Source organism: Brassica oleracea, chromosome C7 (assembly GCF_000695525.1).
Source record: "Brassica oleracea var. oleracea cultivar TO1000 chromosome C7, BOL, whole genome shotgun sequence".
NCBI classification, from domain to species: domain Eukaryota; kingdom Viridiplantae; phylum Streptophyta; class Magnoliopsida; order Brassicales; family Brassicaceae; genus Brassica; species Brassica oleracea.
In genome coordinates, this window is record NC_027754.1 from 27640449 (window position 1) to 27663480 (window position 23032).

Sequence of the window (23032 nt, forward strand, 5' to 3'; positions counted from 1 at the left end):
TATATTCTAATAACTTAATGTTATCACATGTTTAACGAAATTCTCTTGAAGGAAATAAATTTCATATTGATCTGTTTTTGTATTCTTTTAATGTTTTCTGAATTATAGGATGAGCTTTGGAAGAACTCAGAAGCTCTTTATACAATGAGCTTTAAACATCAAAGGGAACTTAACTGAAACAACCGAGAGTTTGTGGCTATGCCATCCAACTTTGTGGCCCACTACGCATGTTCTTCGATGAAGATGTCTCTGCTTTGTCTGATGTGAAATTTGTTCTCATACTAATTCATTTCTGTAAATCAGTTAAACATTCCTCAAATCTTAAAACACCATTGCTTTGTATAGAAAACCAGCCACTATTCACTGTAGCAACAAATCAACTTCCCACCAAAATAGACAATAAAACAAAAATATCTCTCAAAGACGATTACAGATACCAATATTGTAAAGAAAAAAAGCATGTAGTCCTCTTTATTTTTCCATCAACCAGTAGAAGATCAACTCCCGTCAGCTTTCCACCTTTCTTCACATTCAGAGGTTCCCAGAAATGAAAGTTCCTCGTTACTACACTTTGCATGCACCAACCATCCTTGAGCTCAGAGAAATAAAGAAGTTGATTCGCCATTTTTGGAACATTCACAAAAAGCCTTTTAACGATTTTGATGGAACAAAGAGATGTGTGTGAATCCTCTCCGAGGGTATGTATATATACTGATGCGCCCCAGTCTATGGATCAGCACCTCGAATCAGCATCGGATGATGATCAGGACGATCAGAATATTTCGGCTGAGGTTCATCCATCCGTTCGTACCAGACAGACCGACGGTGCAGTGTACCGGATCGACCCGCGTATGTCCAGCAAGGAGCTTAGGCTGGATCCACGTCGCGCTCAGAACTGACCGTACTGAAGCATGTCCTTCCTGACCAATTCGTCAAGCTAGGACTGATGATCGAGCCAGAATCAACTTCGAACGCACTGATTCCGATTCAGACCGTAGCTTCTCATTTCTCGTTAGGCTGGGCCGTACCGCATGTACTGACGAATGTACTGATGGACTGACTGACTACTTTGATCCAATCTTCGAGTTTGATCATCAGGAATTCTCTAAGGCAACGATACTGAAGCTATCCAATGATCCCAGTCACATTTGGTCCAATTCAGTTCGTGAGAAACTCCATTCAGGACGAACGGACCGTCCGGCTCATGTACTGGTCCTTACCGCAGGTTGTGCCGCCGAATACAATGAATCTGGACAGAAGTAGTCGAAGAGACCATTGACCAGTCTTCTTGTTCTTTTCCGTGTTTGACTAGATCTGGTCAAGCTTATGTTTTCTATGCATTGTTTTTACACATTTCTCATCAATTCTCTTTGACTAAGAATTCTATAAGTATGTAACTCAACTTCAGATTTTGGATCGATTTTCCTTTTATAAAACTTGAGTTTTTACTCTCTTTGTTCTCTTCAAGATTCCAAACAATTCTCTCTTTCTCATTGGACCGGTGAGTCACATTCGGCATCAGATTGAGAACCGTCTCCTTGTCGGACCTGTGAGTCATATCAGGCGTCAATTAGACACGGGAATATCGAAGACCATTCTGCACCCTTCGTGAGACCCAACGATCCATCCGTTCTCCCTTCGGAGTTCTTATCAAAACCGTACCGGCTGAGTGTTCCGTTCTTAGGGCGTATCAGTTTGGTATCAGAGCCACTCAACCGGTATCATCTAATCATTCCATCTTCTCTTCTTTCATTTTCTTCAAACACTTTTTCTTCTTCCTATCTTGAATCCGGGCCCCTCTTTACCATCCATATAAAAAAAAAAGATCCATATATATTAAAAAAAAAGAAAAAAAGAGATTTCGATTGTGGATTGGTGGTGGAAGAGTAAACCTACTGGCTGAGGAGAAATCTAGCCTTTGAGGTGGTTAAGGCGGATTCCAAACCAAAACTTTATTATCTTTCTTTCTTACCAAAATCCCATTGTTTTGTTTGGATCTACCCATTGGATTTTCTTAGATTTGTCTTACATAGAACCTTGAGAAACAAAGATCTTGAGTGAATCACTATAAAACTTGAGAGAAACACGTGTGTGGGTAAGGATCAAACACTCGAGTGTGTGAGGTTTTATCTAACTTTCCGTGTTTATGATTTTCAGGAAACCATGAGTAGTGAGGAAGAACGGAACCATCCCGGAAACTCTATGGCCGGATTGTCTAATCTGCAAATGAGGGCCTTGAATGATTCTATGACTAATTTGTTGAATACAAGTTTGGATCAGATCCATCAGAGGCTTGATGAGCTTCAACTCAACCGGCCAACTCGTTCTCAAACCGGACCAAGAAGAGATCGGCCAAGGAGACACAGCCGGTCCGACAGAGACGTCCATGAGGAGGACAGCCAAGATGACGAGGACAGATCAATCAACCGACCTAGGAGAGGCCCTAGAAACCAAAATCAAGGTGAAGTCAATCCATTTGGTAGAAATGATAGAGCTGATAATGGTTTGGGTGGATTGAAATTGAAAATTCCGAGCTTTGATGGCAAGAATGATCCAGACGCCTTTTTAGAATGGGAAATAAAAATTGAATTGGTTTTTGATTGCCAAAATTTTTAAAATCTTAAAAAGGTTAGGCTTGCTGCTGCTGAATTTTTGGGCTATGCTATTGACTGGTATGATCGAGTTGTGACTCACAGGAGAAGGACAGGTGAAGCACCAGTTGAAACATGGGACGAGCTTACCATGCTGATGAGGCGACGCTTTGTTCCTGACCATTACCACCGTGATCTACATCAGAAGCTTAGGCGTTTGCTTCAGGGTACTAAGCCAGTGGAGGACTGTCATCAGGAAATGGAAACTTTGATGATCAAGGCAGATGTGGACGAGCCTCTAGATGCCACCATGGCGAGATTTCTTACCAGGCTCAACCGAGACATTTAGGATCGTATGGAGCTCCAAGACTACGAAAACATGGAGCAGATGCTACACAAGGCTATCCTGATCGAACAGCAAGTCAAGAGAAAGAGTTACTCTAAGCCGGCCTATGCTCCAAAACCGTCCTTCCCTTCTAAGCCAAACTACCAAGACAAAGGTAAGTCTTCTTCAACAACAAATACTGCTTTGAAAACTGATGTCTCTGCTGGGATTGATAAAGGAAAAGCAGTTGAGAACCCAAGCTGTGCAAGAGACATCAGATGCTTCAAGTGTCAAGGTCTAGGACACTATGCCAACAAGTGTCCAAACCAACGGGTGATGATTCTCATGGATAATGGTGAAGTTGAGTCCGAGGATGAAAAGGAAGACAAGGAGGACCTTGGACCAATTTTTGATGAGGATGAAGAAACCTTTTATTTTCCAGCCAGTGGTCCACATCTTGTTACTAGGAAACTCTTGGACGACACACATGGACCCATTTTGATGAGGAGGTCGATGGCGTGATTAACGAGTTATGTTCGACCTTTGTGGAGGATTCAGGTGTGATCTTTGATGAGGACAGCCTTGACTACCCAACATCTGGTCCACTACTTGTCACTAGACGTTCCTTGAGTGTGCAACCAAAAACCGATGACAAAGAACAAAGGGAGAATCTTTTTCACTCTAGATGTCTCATTTCTTCTAAAGTTTGTTCTTTGATTATTGATGGAGGTAGTTGCACTAATGTGGCCAGTGACACCCTTGTAAAGAAACTTGGGCTTGTTACTCGACATCTTTCTCGTCCTTTCAGGTTAGAGTGGCTAAATGAACTAGTGAACAGTATGTCAAGGAGCAAGTCACCGTTCCACTCACCATTGGCCGTTATGAGGATGAGATCATGTGCAATGTCCTTCCCATGGACGCCTGCCATATCTTTTTGGGTCGGCCTTGGCAGTTTGATAAGAAGGCAGCACATGATGGGTTCACAAACTGACATTCTTTTGATCACAAAGGAAAGAAAATTACCTTGGTTCCCTTGTCACCTTTGGAGGTTCATCAAAACCAGGTTCAGCTCAAGAAAGGTTGTGAACAAGAGTCTAAAGCAGAAAAACCTGAAGCCTCCTCCAGAAATTCCAACTTCTACATCAAGGAATGTCAGGTAAGAAAATCTCTTTGCTCTCAAAAGCCATTTCTTTTACTTGTTTGTAAAGAATCTCTCTTGGCTTCTTCTTCTTCTAACCATGCACCAGAGATTCCGAGTGAATTGCTAGGTATTTTGCAGGACTTCTCTGATGTCTTTCCAGAAGAGAATCCCAAGGGATTGCCACCAATAAGGGGCATTGAGCATCAGATCGATCTTATCCCGGGCGCTTCCCTACCAAACCGGCCGGCGTACCGCACCAATCCAATTGAAACCAAGGAGCTGCAAAAACAGATTGAATAGCTACTTGAGAAGGGATACATCAGGGAGAGTCTTAGCCCTTGTGTTGTGCCTGTCCTACTTGTACCAAAGAAAGATGGCTCGAGGAGGATGTGTGTGGACTGTCGTGCCATCAACAACATTACGGTAAAGTATCGACATCCTATCCCTCGACTTGATGATATGCTTGATGAACTTCATGGTGCTTGTGTCTTCTCTAAAATTGATTTGAAAAGTGGCTATCATCAGATTAGGATGAAAGAAGGTGATGAATGGAAAACAGCCTTTAAAACAAAACTAGGTTTGTATGAGTGGCTTGTAATGCCCTTTGGTCTCACAAATGCACCTAGTACTTTTATGCACCTAATGAATCATGTCTTGAGATCGTTTGTAGGCCACTTTGTTGTAGTTTACTTTGATGATATTCTTGTTTACAGCAAAAGCATTGATGAACACCAATTACACTTGAAATCAGTTCTTGAGGTACTAAGAAGAGAACGCTTGTTTGCTAACCTTGGGAAGTGTTCTTTTGGAACAGATCATGTGGTCTTCTTAGGTTTTGTTGTAGGTTCATATGGACTCAGGGTGGACGAGGAAAAGATCAAGGCCATCCAAGACTGGCCCAGTCCAACGACCGTGGGCGAGGTGAGAAGCTTTCATGGCCTGGCCGGGTTCTATCGAAGGTTTGTCCGGAACTTCAGCTCTATAGCCGCCCCTCTCACCGAAGTGATAAAGAAAAATGTTGGGTTCAAGTGGGAACAAGCCCAAGAGGAGGCATTCCAAGACCTCAAAGGGAAGTTGACTCAAGCCCCTTTACTTTGTTCTTCCAGATTTTACTAAAACTTTTGAGATTGAGTGTGATGCTTCCGGGGTCGGAATTGGTGCTGTCTTGATGCAGGATAGGAAGCCAATTGCTTATTTCAGTGAGAAGCTTGGTGGAGCCACGCTTAACTATCCCACATATGATCGGGAGTTGTATGCCTTGGTGAGAGCTCTCCAAACGTGGCAACACTATCTTTGGCCTAAGAAATTTGTCATCCACACTGATCATCAGTCCTTAAAGCATCTTAAGGGTCAGCAGAAACTGAACAAGCGTCATGCACGATGGGTGGAGTTCATAGAAATGTTTCCTTATGTGATCAAATACAAACAAGGTAAGGAGACTGTGGTGGCTGATGCCTTGTCACGCAGGTATGTTTTACTTTCGGCCCTTGAAACTAAATTGCTGGGTTTTGAGTTTATAAAAGACATTTATGGAACTGATCCAGATTTCAAAGAAGTTTTCAGAAAAAGTTCTAAAACAGCTTATGGGAAGTATTATCAGATTTCTGGTTTCTTATTCTTTGATAACCGCCTTTGTGTTCCCCAATGTTCTTTGAGGGAGTTGTTTCTCAGGGAAGCACACGGAGGAGGCTTGATGGGACACTTTGGAGTCAAGAAAACACACAAGGTCGTCCATGAGCACTTCTATTGGCCGAGCTTGATGAAAGATGTGGAGAGAATATGCAGCCGATGTGTGGTGTGTAAGAAAGCCATGTCTAAGGCCTTGAACCAAGGTTTGCACTCTTCTCTTCCCATTCCTTCTAATCCATGGGTTTACATTTCAATGGACTTCGTACTTGGTTTGCCTAGATCAAAATCTGGTAGAGACTCCATCTTTGTGGTAGTTGACAGGTTCTCTAAAATGGCTCACTTCATTCCATGCCATAAGACTGATGATGCCGTGCATATTGCTGATTTGTTCTTTAGAGATGTTGTTAGATTGCATGGTATGCCTAGGACCATTGTCTCAGATCGAGATGCTAATTTCCTTAGCTATTTTTGGAAAACTTTGTAGACTGATGTTTTCTACTACTTGTCATCCTCAAACCGATGGTCAAACTGAGGTTGTGAATCGGACCTTATCTGCATTGCTTAGATCATTGGTTAAGAAAAACTTGAAACTTTGGGAAGAATGTTTGCCTCATGTAGAATTTGCATATAATCATTCTTTGCATTCTTCTACAAACTTTTCTCCGTTTGAAGTTGTTTATGGTTTCAATCCCTTATCTCCACTTGATCTTTTGCCTTTACCTTTGAGTGAAAGAGTTAGTACAGATGGCAAGAGGAAAGCGGACACGATTCTAAAGTTCCATGAGAAAGTTCATGACAACATCAAAGCCAAAACCGAAATCTACACAAGGAAGGCAAACAAGAAAAGAAAGGAAGTGATCTTTAAAGAAGGTGATCTTGTTTGGGTTCATCTAAGGAAGGAACGATTTCCAGAAGAGAGAAAGTCCAAACTCATGCCTAGAGTCGACAGTCCTTTCCAGATCCTTAGGAAGATCAACGACAATGCCTACCAGCTAGACTTGAAAGGTAAGTACGACATTTCTTCTAGCTTTAATGTTTCTGATCTTTCCCCTTTTCTTGCAGATATTCCAGATAGGTGGACAAATCCTTTTGAAGGAGGGAATGATGCGCCCCAGTCTATGGATCAGCACCTGGAATCAGCATCGGATGATGATCAAGACGATCAGATTATTTTGGCTGAGGTTCATCCATCCGTTTGTACCAGACAGACCGACCGTGCAGTGTACTGGATCGACCCGCGTATGTCCGGCAAGGAGCTTAGGCTGGATCCACGTCACACGGTCTGAACTGACCGTACTGAAGCCCGTCCTTCCCGACCAATTCGTCAAGCTAGGACTGATGATCGAGCCAGAATCAACTTCGAGCGCACTGATTCCGATTCAGACCGTAGCTTCTCATTTCTCGTTAGGCTGGGCCGTACTGCATGTACTGACGAACGTACTGATGGACTGACCGAGTACTTTGATCCAATCTTCGAGTTTGATCATCAGGAATTCTCTAACAATGATACTGAAGCTCTCAGATGATCTCGGTCACATTTGGTTCAGTTCAGTTCGTGAGAAACTCCATTCAGGATGAACGGACCGTCCGGCTCATGTACTGATCCTTACCGCGGTTTGTGCCGCCGAATACATTGAATCTGGACAGAAGTAGGCGAAGAGACCATTGACCAGTCTTTTTGTTCTTTTTCGTGTTTGACTAGATCTGGTCAAGCTTATGTTTTCTATGCATTGTTTTTACACATTTCTCATCAATTCTCTTTGACTAATAATTCTATAAGTATGTAACTCAACTTCAGATTTTGGATCGATTTTCCTTTTATAAAACTTGAGTTTTTACTCTCTTTGTTCTTCTTCAAGAACTTGTCTTGATTGCTTGGTGTGGTTAGCTCCAAACAATTCTCTCTTTCTCGTCGGACCGGTGAGTCACATCGGCAACAGATTGAGAACCGTGTCCTTGTCGAACCTGTGAGTCATATCAGGCGACAATTAGACACGGGAATATCGAAGGCCATTCCGCACCCTTCGTGAGACCCAATGATCAATCCGTTCTCCCTTCGGAGTTCTTATCAAAACCGTACCGGCTGACTGTTCCGTTCTTAGGGCGTATCAGTTTGGTATCAGAGCCACTCAACCGGTATCATCTAATCATTCCATCTTCTCTTCTTTCATTCTCTTCAAACACTTCTTCTTTCATGATGTAAAATGTTAAGAACTTATAAGCTGATAAAAGAAATTAAGCTGAAAGTATTGTATTTTTAGCTTGAGTTGACGGTAGTATTTGGCTTTATCATTAAAATTTTATAACTTTTCTTTATATTATCGATATTTTTATCGAAGTAGAAACTTGTTCCATGAATAGATGAATACCAGTTTTTCTAATCTTTTTTTAAAATAATCTACATTATCAGTTTCAGTGATTACAATTTTAAATTCAGTGTGAAACATGTATCGATATAGTTTATGTTTATGTATTGATCTGAATGTTGGTTCTAACATAGCTGCAGTAATACGGGCTCGAAGAACCATTAGCGGCATATTAGCCAATGTAGGGAGTACATGTTAGAATACATAGAGTTCAATCACAGTAATCAAGAAATAACTCTAACATTTGATTTTATAACAAAGAATAGGCACCAAAGCGACGATATAATGAACGTAACTTATAAACTATGGCTACATGAGGTCATTCCGATTACTGATATTTTTTTATGTGTAAGGGAACATAATTATTGTATAAAAATAACTATTGCTTTATAGAATGAGTATAAAAATACATATGCTGAATGAGTAGTAGCACTAATATAGATCAAACTGTGAGTTGTTTTGAATATGATCTACCAATACAATGATAAAAATGAATCTAATAGACACCAAAGTATATACCTGCAGATTCCACTGGTTGGTCAGGGGGTGGCGTAGCCATTGTGATTAAGCTTTCACAGTTTCTGGAGTTGAAAACCGAGAAGAAGGTGTACTACGTTTCTTGCGCTCATGCGTGAGGAATATGCGTATTTGGCAGATTTGGGTTTACTTGGAAGAGGTATAGAGAAAGAGTGTAAATGCTGGAGTACTTCTTTCCTTCTCAGATCAAGATTTTCCGTGTGATTTTGAGATTTGAAACTGATTTTGTATTAAACTAAAGATCACGTGCATTGATTAGATTGAATGAGTTTTGATTTATTCCGAAAAACCCCTGGAAACTCTAGTCAGCACACGTACACCTACCCAATACATAAGTCAACAAAACATAAAACATAGTACATATGCAAAAGGCAAATGACCTTTCCCCAGATCCCTAAAGAGCCCGTGTCCATTCACATAGATCAAAGAACCATAGACTGTGAAAATCGTAAATGAACAACATTAAAATTAAAACAAAACACCTGGGTTTGTCCTTCAGCAACTTGATAACATGCCACTACTCGTATCAAACTTAACTTCACGCTTAAGAACTAAAAGACTTGAAACACTTGAATACTCCCAAAACAATGTAGGTTTAAAAAAAAAAAAAGATAAGTGAACCAATAGATAGTAATACCGAAATGGTTCTAATCCTGCAAAAACAGAGTCTAGAAAGGAAAGTAACAATGCATAGTCTTTAATAAAACCAAAAAACAGAGATAAGAAATTTCAGTCACAATTGCGCCGTTAGACTTCTGCTGACTCAACAACATCAGAACTCTTCTTCACCTTCTCATCGGCAGATTTCCCCTTTCCATCTTCAGCTTCCTCATCCAAGTTGCCATCCAAGATGCCTTCAGGGTCCAGAGCCTCAGGGCGCAGTACCTTGGTGACAGTGAAAGACATGAGATAGAAACATGAGATCATCCAAGCCAAAGCAATATTACAGCCTTAAAACGTTGAAAACCAAACTGAAGATACATATTTTCTCGGGTCAAGATCAAACCAGCCTTAAAACGTTTAATACTCTCTAGAGTAACAGCCAAAATTGCAAAGATCAGATACAACCAACCAATATTTCATCATAACATAATCAAAACCAATCTGTTTACACAATTATATGGATTGAGAGCTTACCATAAAGGTCTCCTTTACGGTCTCAGGCCTCATCAAATTCCTTGTGCCCATAGAATCGGAGCCGATCCTCAGGAAACCCAGCCGTACTGTCCGCTGAAACAGAGAGGACGGAGTTCCAAGAGAAAGTCACGGTCACATTTGGCTCAGCAACACGGTACACAATTTTGCTCTTAGACCCGTAGAAGTTGGTGAGTCTGTATATGGAACCAGGAACCAAGTGTGGCAGATAGGTGTCAATCCCCCCTGGTGGAATCACAATACCCTGTTCATAACAGCGGAACAACCTTCGTTACTGTCAATCATTCGACAAACCAAAATAGATAAATCAAACAAATATATTCCGATTCAGACCTGCTCGTTGATGAGCAGGATCTCTAGACCAAAAGGCGTCTTCGTGTGGTCCGACAGGGACAAAACTGCATCGGACTTGTCAGAGGAAACAACGGCCTTTCCTTGGCGTTTCTTGTACCTAGCTTCACCGGCGACAGCGTTGACAGAGGAGTCAGCAGTTATGCTTTTTTGGCCTAGCTACGACAGAGGAATTGGCGGTTTCAGAGGAACGGTTCACAGGCTCACCGGCGTAGTTGATCAACTTCGCGGAGGTAAGATCGCCGGAAACAGAGGTCTTGCTGTTGGAATTCATCTTTCTTGAGATTTTTGAGAGTATTGAATCCTTTCGGAAATGACCCGATATAAATAGGAGGAGATACATGAACATTAAAGAAGAATTCATGGCGCAGAAATGGATTAATGGGGTGGTGGCGATGAAACGATTTCCGTTGAGAAATCCAATCGCCGATTTCTCCACTCTCGTCGAAGAAGAAGGAAGAATAGAGACGGTAAGAGGTGGCACGAGAAATTAGGGTAAATCACGAAAATGAACTAGGCCTAATGGGTCTTACGTATCTATACTATTAAATCAGGATCCTATTGTCCTTTTTACCCTTTCTTTACTAACATTGCATATTTCATTAAGAGGTAATATTAATAACACATCTATATTAGACTTTTTTCGGATCCAGCCCACTGTCCACGTCAGATCTCTCTTGGACCATTTGGACCGATTAAAAAATCAGATCCAATTCTCACATTTTTTTTTTCCTTTGAACCATTGAGTCCAAGTTCAAATATTTTTTTTCAACCATTCTTAATTATTTTTTTTTCTTTTCTTAATATTATTTAAGCATTCATAAAAAAATGACTTTTTTCATTGAAAAGTATAAATCTTTATTAAAAGTATATAATTTTTTTTATTAAAAATATTAACCACATAATAAAATTAATTTATCAGAGTTATACCAACTTAATTCATTAAAAAAATACAGTTTAATTTTTTAAACATAAATAGTCATTTAAAATGAAACACGATAAAGAAAGATAAAAAGTTTAAGTCTTTTATAAAATAAAACACAAATATATGAAATATGACGCTAAATATTTGTCAATTGAAAAAAAAAGGAAAATAAATCCGCGCTTTGAAAGCGCGGATCAAAATCTAGTAAACAAATTAAAAACAAAGAAAAGCCCATTCGATTTTTTCGAATATTTTTGCCTACGTGGCACAGCCACGGTTGAGGATATGTTACTTTTAGTATTGTATATGATATGATTATCTTCATGACCATTACTATAATTCCTAGAAACACTAGGACCTGTAGCTTTCATATTTGGCTGTTTTTTTAGAGCATCATTATCGCGGTTGTTTAAAGGGCAAATCTCCAAAATAGCACATTTTTAAGTTTATATCACAAAAATGGCACTCAAAAATTAAAATGACCAAAATAGCACATTTCTAAGTTTATCCTTTGAAAATTTTAATTCTTTTATTTTTCAAAATTTGAAATCTTATCCCCAAAACCTCATTTCTCAACTCTAAACTCTAAACTCTAAACTCTAAACCCTAAACCCTAAACCCTAAACCCTAAACTCTAAACCCTAAATCCTAAACCCCACCCTTTAACTCTAAACCCTAAGTTTGTGACTTTTGATAAAAAATTAAGTGCTATTTTTGTGAATTTTAAACTTGAATGCTAGTTTGGGAACAAAAACTTGATTTAGTGTTATTTTTGTCGTTTTCTCTTGTTTAAACCCGTCTCTTGGTATTATTGGAATTAAAAAACAAAAAAAAATAGCAATTACCTTAGGAAACGTCTCTTAATCAAGCCACAGAAGAGACGGGTCTTGTAGGACACGCGTCCCTCTCTCTTGCTTCCGTCGAATCTTTTTCGGCGAAGGGAGAATCGGAGTCTGCTTCTCGACTGGTTCTGGTGATGTATCACCCGTCGATGATGTTCAGAAGAAGATTCGACGTGCTGAGAGGTTTGGCGTTTCTGTGAAGCTAACCGAAGAGGAGAAACGCAATTCTCAAGCTGAGAGGTAACATTAACACTTCGATTCGTCGACTAGGTTTAAGTTTATTCAAAATTAGGGTTTCGGGAATGTATCAGAGCATCGCTAATTGAAACGTGTTTCACTGTCGATTACAGGTTCGGGACTGTAGCAGCGGTGAAAGGCTCAGAGGGAACGAAGAAATCATTGATGCACAGGTGAGTCAAGGTATCTTAATGGAGTAGTTTAATGTCAGTGAAGTTACTTATAAGCATAGAACAGGTTCAACATCGCAACAGAGTTGACTGAGCATTGTATAGATGAAGGAGAAGGTGGATGTATTGGTATAATGGTATGGATGAAATTCATGGCCGCTAGGCATCTCACCTGGAACAAGAACTATAACGTGAAACCTCGGTAGAGTTTCATTAGCTACTTTTATGTAACTCCTTTGTCTTTCATCTTATGATCGGACCTTATGCCTTGACTCTTTTTTTTCCGCAGGGAAATTAGTGAAGCGCTAGAACGATTCACCAATTTGATGGAGAAAATATATCTGCAGCAACCATATAAGAGAGAAATTGTGAGACTAACTATGGCACTTGTGGGTCGTGGAGGTCAAGGCGACGTTGGGCAGAGAATCCGTGATGAAATTCTTGTTATTCAGGTAAACGGTTCATCATATTATGGAGCTAAACCTTTATTATGATCTTGTTAACCTTTTTGTATTAATGATCTTTTGCTAGAGAAATAATCACTGCAAATCCGGAATGATGGAAGAGTGGCACCAAAAGCTGCACAACAACAGTAGTGCAGATGATGTGATCATTTGCGAGGTACACGTTACTATCTTATAATTGCATTTGTAGATTGGTAAAGTTCTAGAACTTTAGATTCTTTGTGTTGTAGATATCAATCTTTTTGAGATTATAAGTTTGCTCTGTCTCCCACTTGATACCGTAAGTTAGAATCACAACAAATACTTACCTTGAGTTTGTTTGGACTATTCCTAAGGTTCTTTAGCATTTAAATTGCAAATAAGAACGGTTATGGTGGCACCAGGTGGAGAGGCATTAGGCGGTGTGGTTGGTGCGTTCCGTCACATGATTCAAACGAAAGGTTTAATAGTTGCCTTTGGCGTACTAACCTGGACACTGCTCGAGTACACGCTTTCATCGCTTCCTTTTCCACATAGAAACCAAGAGCTACTGGTTAGTTTAATATCATTGATCAATTTGAAGTTTTTTGATTGTGCATTGTGGTAAAGTTTGTTGTAATGAAAGTGTTTTATAATTTTTTTTAAAAACCCATAATTAAGAAACTTGCAATAAACCACTTAAATGTTCAAATCTCTTTGTAAGTCTCTTAACTCACTTTTACACTTTAAAAATTATTAAAATTTAATTAAGAGATTCTTTAAGGAGTTTTGGGATAATGATGCTCTTAGTATCCACATGGTTATATCGAAACTAATCCGTCTCTTACGTCGTTTTTTTTTTTTGGCAACAACCGTCTCTTACGTCTACCCCAGACTTTTTCGGGCCAAAAATTGTATTCAATTCATTTATTTTTTATTTTGTTGACTTCTCTCCAGTTCGTGCACGTAAAAATGTATAGCCTGTCACCTCCCTACAGTTTATTTTAAAAAACCAAAAAAGCGGTGGTTGGTCCGTGGAAAGATAAATGATAGAGAAAAAAGTGGTGGTTGGAGAAGAAGAAAGTTTCAGTGATGAATTCAGATCCTAAAATGAAACATGATGTGTTCTTAAGTTTCAGGGTCAAAGACACTCGTGACAACTTCGTTAGCCATCTATGCGGCTGTCTACGTAGAAAACGGATCAAAACCTACTTGTTTGACGAACTACCATACGAAGAGAGATATGAAGAGTCGTTAAAGGCAATCGAAGTATCAAGAGTTTCAGTGATTGTGTTCTCGGAAAACTTTGGGGATTCGAAGTATTGTTTAGATGAAGTTGTAGCTATCTTGAAATGCAAAAAGAGGTTCGGTCAGATTGTGATACCTGTCCTTTACCATGTTGATCATGTGGACATTGAAAATCAGACAGGAAGCTTTGGAGAAGCTTTTGCGAAGCGACAGGATAAAGCCGAGCAGATTAAAGAATGGAAAGATGGTTTTACAGAAGCCATTAATCTCCCCGGATGGTCTACTTCCCACTTGAGGTATAACTCCAATTCATACTTTCCATTAAAATGCGTTATAGGCTTTCATAGATCTCCTTTTTTTGCCAGGGATGAGGAGATGTTGGTGAATGAAATAGCTCTTGACATCGAGAGAAAACTTCTAAGAGCGTCAAGAACAAAGGTTATTTTAATATGAAGTTTAAAGGTTTTGTAGCTCACAATTGTTGGCCAAAATGATTTGAATCCATGTCAAAATATTTGAGATTGAGTGAATCGGCTTGATGTATGGCTCTTCAATATTACTTTAGATCATTTAATTCTTTTCACAGATGTGAGAGCTGTATTAAGATCTTGTATTGTTTTTATACAGGTCATAATTGAATGGTCTCTAGTCATCACCAACCTCATGTTGGAAATACCTTCATGTGTCTTCGACCAGATCTCTGCTACTCAAAAACCTTTGTATACGTTGGCTGCAATGTCAATGTCATTTTTATCTTGTCTACTTTGCCTTGTAGATCTCTTTCATAAAGGTCGAGTTGAGAGAGTTGTGTGGAGGTGGAGTTTGCCCGTTCCTTGGTTTCACTATCCAACTCAAAGATCAAACAGGTTTGGTAGCTTTCCAGATATTGTTGGGTTGGTTTGCGCCTTGTGTCAAACCATTCTCACAGCCGTTAACTATTCATCCATCACACATAATGATGATTCACCCATTAAGTTCTCGGTTTGGCCAATCATGTTTGCTCTTGGTTTACTTTGCACTTTGCTTATCAAAAGAGCCAGCTAGTTTCCTGTTTTATGCGCAGTTTCTCTCTAAGTAGCTGAACTGGAACACTCTATGCGTTTGGTATCAAAAGATTATGTTCGTATTATTCTTGTGTAACACTTAAGATTTCCTTATGATTCATAGTTGAGACTTGGGTTGACTATTTGATGATTCTTCCAAATTAATATTAGAGTTCAGTTATATGAGTAAAAGATTGAAGTATCCAAAGCATAGATAAAATAAGACACAAACACTAAAATAGACTTGAAAGATTAAAAGCATAAATAATGATGAACATGAATTCCTGCATCATGAAATATGCAATTTACTTGATTACCTTCTAGTTCCATTTTTTTTAACAAGTCGATGACGAGTACAGTAACCAAGAGATCACCACTTGAATGAATCGTCTTCTGCAAACTCTAAAGGACAGTTACGTACAACGAGAGCAATCTGAAACGCACCGATCAGAAAATCTTTGAAAAGATGTTTAAAATTTTAATTAAAAGTTAAACAATTTTATCGGATTAATTCAAAAAATACTGTAACTTTAGTAATGAAATTCGAGCCTAAATAGTGACACTCCGTAGCGTTACAATAAGAATATTTTTAAGCAAAATTCACAAACATTATTCAAGTTTAAAACACCCACTCGCTCAAAGAGAGAGAAAACAGAAAAGAGAGAGAAAAGAAAAGTCTCGCCGACCGGCGGAGTGGGCTTCCACAGCCACCGCCGGTCCGGTTTATTCTTGTTGTTTGGTATTCGTTTAAGCCTTTCTTTTGTCTCGATTTAGTTGTGGTTCTCCGGTTCCAGGAGGTGGAGGCTTTGACAGCTCCGCCATCGCCGGCTTTGTAACCGCGAGGTAGAGGCTTCCACAGCTCTGCCGCGTCGGCTTTTGCTACCGGGAGGCGGTGGCTTTGTCAGTACCGCTGTCGTCGGCTTGTGTTCCCGGGGGGTGGTAGCTCCTCTAGTATCGCCTTCTTCGGTCTTGTTTTCTTTGGCTCACAGTTTTTATTCTCTTTCTTCTCGATCTATGAGTCGGCGCTTCAAAGCCTCTCTGTCTCTTGATCTATCATCTGAAACCGCTGCATGGAAGTCGGAGGTGATGGATTGATTGTAGGCGGTTATTTGCTCGAGTGATATCATAGATCCATGTTGGTGTGTGGTTAACCGTTTGGCTTGGGTTTCAGACGAGATCTCGATGGGTTAGATCGATGGATGCTCTCCGAGGAAGGTTCTCAAGCGGTGAAAATCGGACGGTCTCGATCTGGTAGCCAGTAACGCAGGTGACGGAGGCTTGCTTGGAAAACTAGGGTTTCCAGAAGTTGGGCTGTGGGATTTAAAATTTAGGCCCGTTTTTTATCAATATGCTCGATTGAGACATGCCAGCTTCTTACATTCTCTGTATGTTTTCTTGGTCAATGTCTTTCTTTTGACATTGTGCTTTTTGGGAGCTTTTTGTGAATGTCGAATGATGAATGATATCGACAAGTATTTATGGACACATTATATTGGGAGGAAATGGGTATTCCCTAACCTATTAGGTTAGGTATAATAATTACAAAATCTTCGGATTTTATTGACACCGAGATTTTAGGTCTAGTAGAATAAACTTGGAGAATGAGGTTTTCCATATTCATGATTTTTCAAATCTGACAATTTGATTGGAAATATTTGATTGTAACTGAGGTTTTAGCCATAGTAGACTCAACTTGGAGAAGGGGTTTTTCCATAATAGATTTTTTTAAAGTAAAAATTGATGTTTCTTTTATTGAAATAAGAATATACATTAGTATATTCTCGTTAACTTGGAAAAAAGGTTTTTCCATAATCGGTTTGGTTAATTTAATCAATTGGTTTAGGAGATAACCATACCAAGATGTTCAGAATTGTATAATGACTAGCTAAGGACTCGTTAATGACTTGCGGTCGACTCAACTCGCTAATGACTCGCTGACCCGACTCGCTAATGACTGACTCGTGATGCAGTGACTTGTTTTCACAGAATTATTGTAACATGTGTAATATTAATTTTTATTCTTATCTATCTTATAGCAGGTGCGTAAGCATGCCGATCAAAATAGTTGATTGGAGACATTTGTTGTATTCATTTGACTATAATAAAAAGAGGGTTTGTTATATATTGTACTATGATATAATATAAACGTGATAATGTGAGTATACTATAACGATATAATAGATGTTTTGTTTAATAGATGTATAATAAGAGAAGAATAATGTAAAACATATAATAAGATAGATCTTACAGTGGAGTTAAATAAAAGGTGGTTGATATTGAACTGTTTAAGGATATATAAAGTTATGGTATGAATAATAATGTGATGTCCAATTTAAAAATCCACCTAGAAGAAGTTGCAATGTTTCTTTTTTAATAAGATAGATAGATTATTTGCTAAATACTTTGATTATTAAACTAATTTTTTTCCGGAGAGTTGATCAAATGAAGAAGTCGTTTTGTTTATAGAGTCGGGGATTACTAATTAGTGGTTGTGGGAGCCAAACGTGGCCTCTTCCTATGCTGTCAGCCTACTCCCTGCAAAGCCCCACCTCCGACCGATGCCAATGTTCACGCGCAAAGTGGGTGTGTGTGTATTCAACGATCTCATACTGATGTTTATATGTTCTCCAAATTTTCCATTTAATAAAAGTAGTAATCCAGTAGGTTAAACAGAGCAAATTACTACATCCACGTGAAGAGAATGATAGAAAATACTACCGTAGAGAATAATAAAATGAGGAATTTTTAGAAAGTGTTGCGAGAATCTCGCCGACCGGCGGAGTGGGCTTCCACAGCCACCGCCGGTCCGGTTTATTCTTGTTGTTTGGTATTCGTTTAAGCCTTTCTTTTGTCTCGATTTAGTTGTGGTTCTCCGGTTCCAGGAGGTGGAGGCTTTGACAGCTCCGCCATCGCCGGCTTTGTAACCGCGAGGTAGAGGCTTCCACAGCTCTGCCGCGTCGGCTTTTGCTACCGGGAGGCGGTGGCTTTGTCAGTACCGCTGTCGTCGGCTTGTGTTCCCGGGGGGTGGTAGCTCCTCTAGTATCGCCTTCTTCGGTCTTGTTTTCTTTGGCTCACAGTTTTTATTCTCTTTCTTCTCGATCTATGAGTCGGCGCTTCAAAGCCTCTCTGTCTCTTGATCTATCATCTGAAACCGCTGCATGGAAGTCGGAGGTGATGGATTGATTGTAGGCGGTTATTTGCTCGAGTGATATCATAGATCCGTGTTGGTGTGTGGTTAACCGTTTGGCTTGGGTTTCAGACGAGATCTCGATGGGTTAGATCGATGGATGCTCTCCGAGGAAGGTTCTCAAGCGGTGAAAATCGGACGGTCTCGATCTGGTAGCCAGCAACGCAGGTGACGGCAGCTTGCTTGGAAAACTAAGGTTTCCAGAAGTTGGACTGTGGGATTTAAAATTTAGGCCCGTTTTTTGTTTTTGCTAGTTGGGCCGGATGCGTGGACTTTTATTGTAATGTTTCTTGGATGGGTTTGACCCTTAATATTAACAAACTCAGTTGGAAAAAAAAAAAACACCCATTCGCAATAGTTTTAATAACCTCGCACTCCGGTCCACTCAATTACTGGGCTCAAATACCAACTCGGCATGGGGTATTTATTAAACGAATGTGTGAAGTCAAAGTCGGTAGTCGACCTATCTAGTATCATCTGATACTGGGCTCAATATTTCTTATGCTATATTCGAATGTCTAGCCGAAAACAGCATTGAAGATGCAAAGCCGTGAGAACACTCACTAACATAAGCGGTTTAAAATAAAATTGATCCGCGCTTAAAAAACGTGAATTTGTTTGTTTTTCATTTATTGATCGAAAACTGATTTACAAACTATCATTTTTTTTGTTTCGAACCATAACAATTGAGTTTTTAGGTTTTTATCATTTGTTTTTTTTTTCTTTTCAAAATACGGTATTTCTTCGAAATATGGTAGTTGTTCTATAATAATGTTTGAGTTTTAAGATTTGTTTTAATATCCGACCTAGATTCATGGTTGAACCTATAGATCCGATACATTGTATATAATCGTTCAGATTTAATGAAAAATTTGTTAATTAAAAATCTTATATACCCCGGTTAAAACCAAAAAACTCACTATTAACCTGCGATCTGATATCATTGATCCGACAAAACATAAAACATCTGATAGTATTTTTTAAAAAAGTTGATTAAATTACTCTTTTTTTTAATATTACATAAATTGGTGATTCCTTAGAATTTGATGAAATTTTATTATGTTATCTAAATAAAAAAATTATAATATAAAAAACTTATTGATATGACAATATCAGTTTATTTTCGTTATTAATAACCTATTATAAGTTTGTGTTTTTATTTTAGATTAAAAAATTTATTTTAAGATAGTTTTTAAAATATTATTGAACACTCGTAGTTGCCATATCAATATTATGTATAAAATGACATTATACATGAAAAATGATATTCAAATATGTATATGATATATGATGTAGGATATATGATTTTGGTTTGTATTGAAAATATGTATAATATTCAAATGATCTATTTTAAATATTGATATGTATATTTAAGAAAATAATATTTTCATGTTTGTTAATTTATTTATAGTTCATAATATATTTATACTTATTTTAAATTTAAAGTTAGTATATCTTTTAAATATATATATATATATGCCCATTATTTATAAATTCATTTAGGTGTATCTGTAGGCCCAAAACCAAAATACTTAAATGTCATTAATGAATTTTATTAATCCCTTGTAAAAATAAAAGTATTTTTGAGAAAACTGCAATTTTCATTAAGGGTAGAATTTGGGAATGATCATTTTTTAATGGTATTGATGCCTCAGTTTTTTTAATTACTATATTAAATATTATCATTGCATTACAAAGTAATAAAAACTAAAAAACTAAATTTTAATTTTAATTTTAATAATTTTCTTGAATTTAATATTTTAAATTTTATATCTATAGCATTATGGCATTGTTTGTAATTTTAATTTGATTATTTAACTATTAAGACTATTTTACCTATAAATAGAAGAATTCTATAACGAACGTAGAGTTTACTCCAACATATTACTTAAATAACAATCTCTAGTTATTTTTATTTTTTTTACAACAAAAGGCTAAGAAACTAAGAAGATTTCTGGTTCGAGAGCCACCTCGGGGGAACTGAATCAACATAAACCATAGCAGATGGCGAAGTCCTAGCACTAGAGTATTTTGCGCCCTTGGGATATGTTGGATAGTAAAGTTAGGAAATAATTCCTTACATCGCAAAAACTCCTCCATGTGTGTAGTGAACGCTGGCCATTATGCCGGTGTAGACACCATCTTCACCAATTGAGAGCAGTCAGTTGCAATCACCACCTCTGAGATTTGTAGGGTCTTCATGCACTCTATCGCCCATATCAAAGCCACATTCTGCATGTAAAGGTGATAGACTCCTGCGAATAGACATAACACCCATCATAGTATCAGTTGATCCATCTTTTCTGTAGACCCATCCTTGCCCCGTGTAAAGATCATGTTCCTTCCATGCTCCATCAATATAGCACTTGTTGACGCCATGTGGAAAAGGGTTATTTGCAATATGTAGAGATGCACGATTTATAGACTCGTCAGTCTGAGATTCTGCCCACAAAACACCTTCTATCTCCGCAGTCCGGAGAATATCAAAAGGGGTACTTGTCTGATTCTTAAAAACTTTAGCGTTTCGATTCTTCCAAATATACCACAATATCCATGGAAAATAATTCAAATTCGGTTCCTTGGGTAACCGCCAGAAGAGATAGTCCATATTTGTGAAAAGAGACGGGGTGGGGAAAATTCATGGGCATGAGGGAATATTGGATAAAGCCCAAGTTTGTAGTGCTAATGGACACTCAAACAACACATGATTAATAGATTCTTCCTCATCACCATATATTTGACATTGCATATTACATTTTATCCTTCGTGAATGAAGATTCTTAGTTACCGGTAAAATACCCGAAAGTATTTGCCAAACAAAATGTTTCAATTTTGGTGAACATTGAAGCTTCCAAGAATGAGCCATCAGTGGTTTAGTATCTGGTCCCAACACTCTATCCTGAGCTCCAATATCCAAAAATAATTTATCTGTTCGATAACCTGATTTAACCGTATATCTACTGTGATCCGTAAAATGTCAGCCATATGAATCTAGTTTTGGGTTACAACTAATGGCTAAACTCCGTATAATATTCACATCATCATGGTGAATATATACTTTGAGCAAATCCAGATTCCATGAAAGATCGACTGGATTAATTAAATCTTCCACCTTAAGTAATGGATTCAAATATTGATTCGGAAATTTTGGTATTGCTGACCTCGGGTGAGGAGCAGGGATCCAAGGATCATTTCAGACTGAAATGCTTGAGCCAGTTCCAACTCTGTTGATTAGCCCTGTATTAACCAGAGATCTAGCTGACGTAATACTTCTCCACCCATATGAAGGAGAATATGATCGGATTGGATCCAAAGGATCAGATTTTCTATGGTATCTTCCTCTAAAAACTCTTGCGAAAAGAGAATCAGGTTTATCTATTAACCTCCATAGTTGTTTTGCTAATAACGTCGTATTAAAATTTTGAATATCTTTAAAACCAATACCACCGTCCGCTTTATCTTTGCATGTTTTTATCCCATGAAAACCAATGCATGCCTTTTGTATTGCCGCTGCCACTCCACCAAAAATGGGCAACTGTACTGGTAAGTTTTTTCGTAACCGTTTTTGGTAAACAAAAGCAGGACATAACATGAGTTGGCATAGGGGATGTCACTGCTTTAATCAAAACTTTCTTTCCTCCTTTTGTAATGAATCGTATTGTCCAATTATTAACTTTATTATTAACCCTTTCATTAGGAAAACCAAAAACTTGTGTTTTAAATCCACCAAGACTCTCGGATATTTCCAAATATGTTCCCATACCACCAATTGTAGTAATGCCCAAAACCTGTTGTACCTCTAAACGTACTGCGTCTGGGACCTTATGTCCAAACTGTAGGGAAGACTTCAGAAAATTAATTTGTTGCCTTGACGCTCTTTCATAGTCTTTCAAAATCTGTAGAATAATCTCACATTCTTGCCTATTGGCTTTGCAGAAGAAGAGACTACCATCCGCAAATAATAAATGTGGAATTTCCGGACTACCACGCACAATTTTTAGCCCCGTTAGTAACTTTTCCTCTTCTTTTTTCCTAATATTCGATATTAGTGCCTCAGTACACAAAATAAACAAATAAGGTGATAACGGATCACCCTGATGAAGTTCTCAATTTGGTACAATATGTCCTTTTGGCTGACCATTAATCAAAACATTATATTGTACCGAAGAAATGCAATACATTATCCGAGATACCCACCTTTGTGCAAAACCCAGCTTTAGCAGCATCACCTCAATAAAATGTCATTCAACTCTATCATACGCCTTGCTCATATCTGTCTTTATAGCCAAAATTTTCTCCTTACATAAATTATTCGTTCTTAATCCATGAAACATCTCCTGTCAATTAATATATTATCTGAAATCAGTCTCCCAGAGACAAAAGCTGATTCTGTTTCTGATACCAGTTGTGGCAATAGCCTTTTCAGTCGTTGGCAAAGCACCTTCGAAATAATCTTATATCCCACATTACATAGACTGATGGGCCGCAATTCCGTCATCCTACTCGGTCGCACGGTCTTTGGGATGAGGCAAATATTGGTCATATTTATCCTCTCATCCAAATATTCAGTCCTAAAAAACTCATTAACCATACTTGTGATATCTGATTTAATAATCGAACAGGATTGTTGGAAAAATAAAGATGTCTTTTCGTCCGGTCCTGGACCATTTTCTGGATGCATCATGAATAAAGCTGATCTTACTTCCTCCTCTGATGCCTAAGAAGTTAGAGACCTATTTTGATCCTCTGTAATCAAGGTGAGTACCTCTTTTAAAAATTCTTAATAGCCCCGATGGTGATGTCGTCGCAAACAAGTCATTAAAATAATCTATCGCAACGCCTTCTACCTCAGATTCCGAGGTA

At 38.4% G+C, this 23032-nt stretch overlaps 2 protein-coding genes, 1 long non-coding RNA gene and 1 pseudogene across 9 annotated transcripts; 2 read left to right on the top strand and 2 right to left on the bottom strand.

Moving 5' to 3' along the window:
* The first annotated feature begins 728 nt into the window (after positions 1-728).
* LOC106302994 lies at positions 729-6972 on the top strand (annotated as a pseudogene).
* Positions 6973-9035: 2063 nt separating this feature from the next.
* LOC106303867 lies at positions 9036-10585 on the bottom strand. The gene is made up of 3 exons (XR_001262571.1): positions 10078-10585; positions 9727-9988; positions 9036-9474 (listed from the first exon to the last, which is right to left on the bottom strand). It is a non-coding gene; the product is annotated as an uncharacterized LOC106303867 (long non-coding RNA).
* Positions 10586-11864: 1279 nt separating this feature from the next.
* On the top strand, positions 11865-15125 carry LOC106301941 (alpha-glucan water dikinase 2). Of its 7 annotated transcripts, XM_013738430.1 has the most exons (8): positions 11865-12102; positions 12213-12272; positions 12337-12471; positions 12559-12890; positions 13117-13265; positions 13649-14235; positions 14305-14377; positions 14567-15125. In XM_013738430.1, exons 6-8 carry the CDS (start codon positions 13784-13786, stop codon positions 14981-14983), a joined length of 942 nt encoding a protein of 313 aa, XP_013593884.1. In that variant the 5' UTR covers positions 11865-12102; positions 12213-12272; positions 12337-12471; positions 12559-12890; positions 13117-13265; positions 13649-13783; the 3' UTR covers positions 14984-15125. The 7 variants fall into 7 exon arrangements, 3 of the variants coding, with proteins under 3 accessions (XP_013593884.1, XP_013593886.1, XP_013593885.1); XR_001262310.1 differs by lacking the exons at positions 14305-14377; positions 14567-15125 and having other exon boundaries at positions 12559-12721; positions 12801-12890; positions 13069-13265; positions 13825-13913; XR_001262308.1 differs by lacking the exons at positions 14305-14377; positions 14567-15125 and having other exon boundaries at positions 12559-12721; positions 12801-12890; positions 13825-13913.
* Positions 15126-20330: 5205 nt separating this feature from the next.
* LOC106302995 lies at positions 20331-20777 on the bottom strand. Its single transcript, XM_013739377.1, has one exon. The coding sequence runs from the start codon at positions 20775-20777 to the stop codon at positions 20331-20333; it is 447 nt and encodes a 148-aa protein (XP_013594831.1).
* Positions 20778-23032: the final 2255 nt, after the last annotated feature.

Coding starts and splice junctions, on each gene's coding strand:
- LOC106302995 (XM_013739377.1), bottom strand. CDS start 20,777: ATGGACTATCTCTTCTGGCGGTTACCCAAGGAACCGAATTTGAATTAT.
- LOC106301941 (XM_013738430.1), top strand. CDS start 13,784: ATGAATTCAGATCCTAAAATGAAACATGATGTGTTCTTAAGTTTCAGG. Junction 14,236..14,304: donor TGGTCTACTTCCCACTTGAG/GTATAACTCCAA, acceptor TTTTTTTGCCAG/GGATGAGGAGATGTTGGTGA. Junction 14,378..14,566: donor TAAGAGCGTCAAGAACAAAG/GTTATTTTAATA, acceptor GTTTTTATACAG/GTCATAATTGAATGGTCTCT.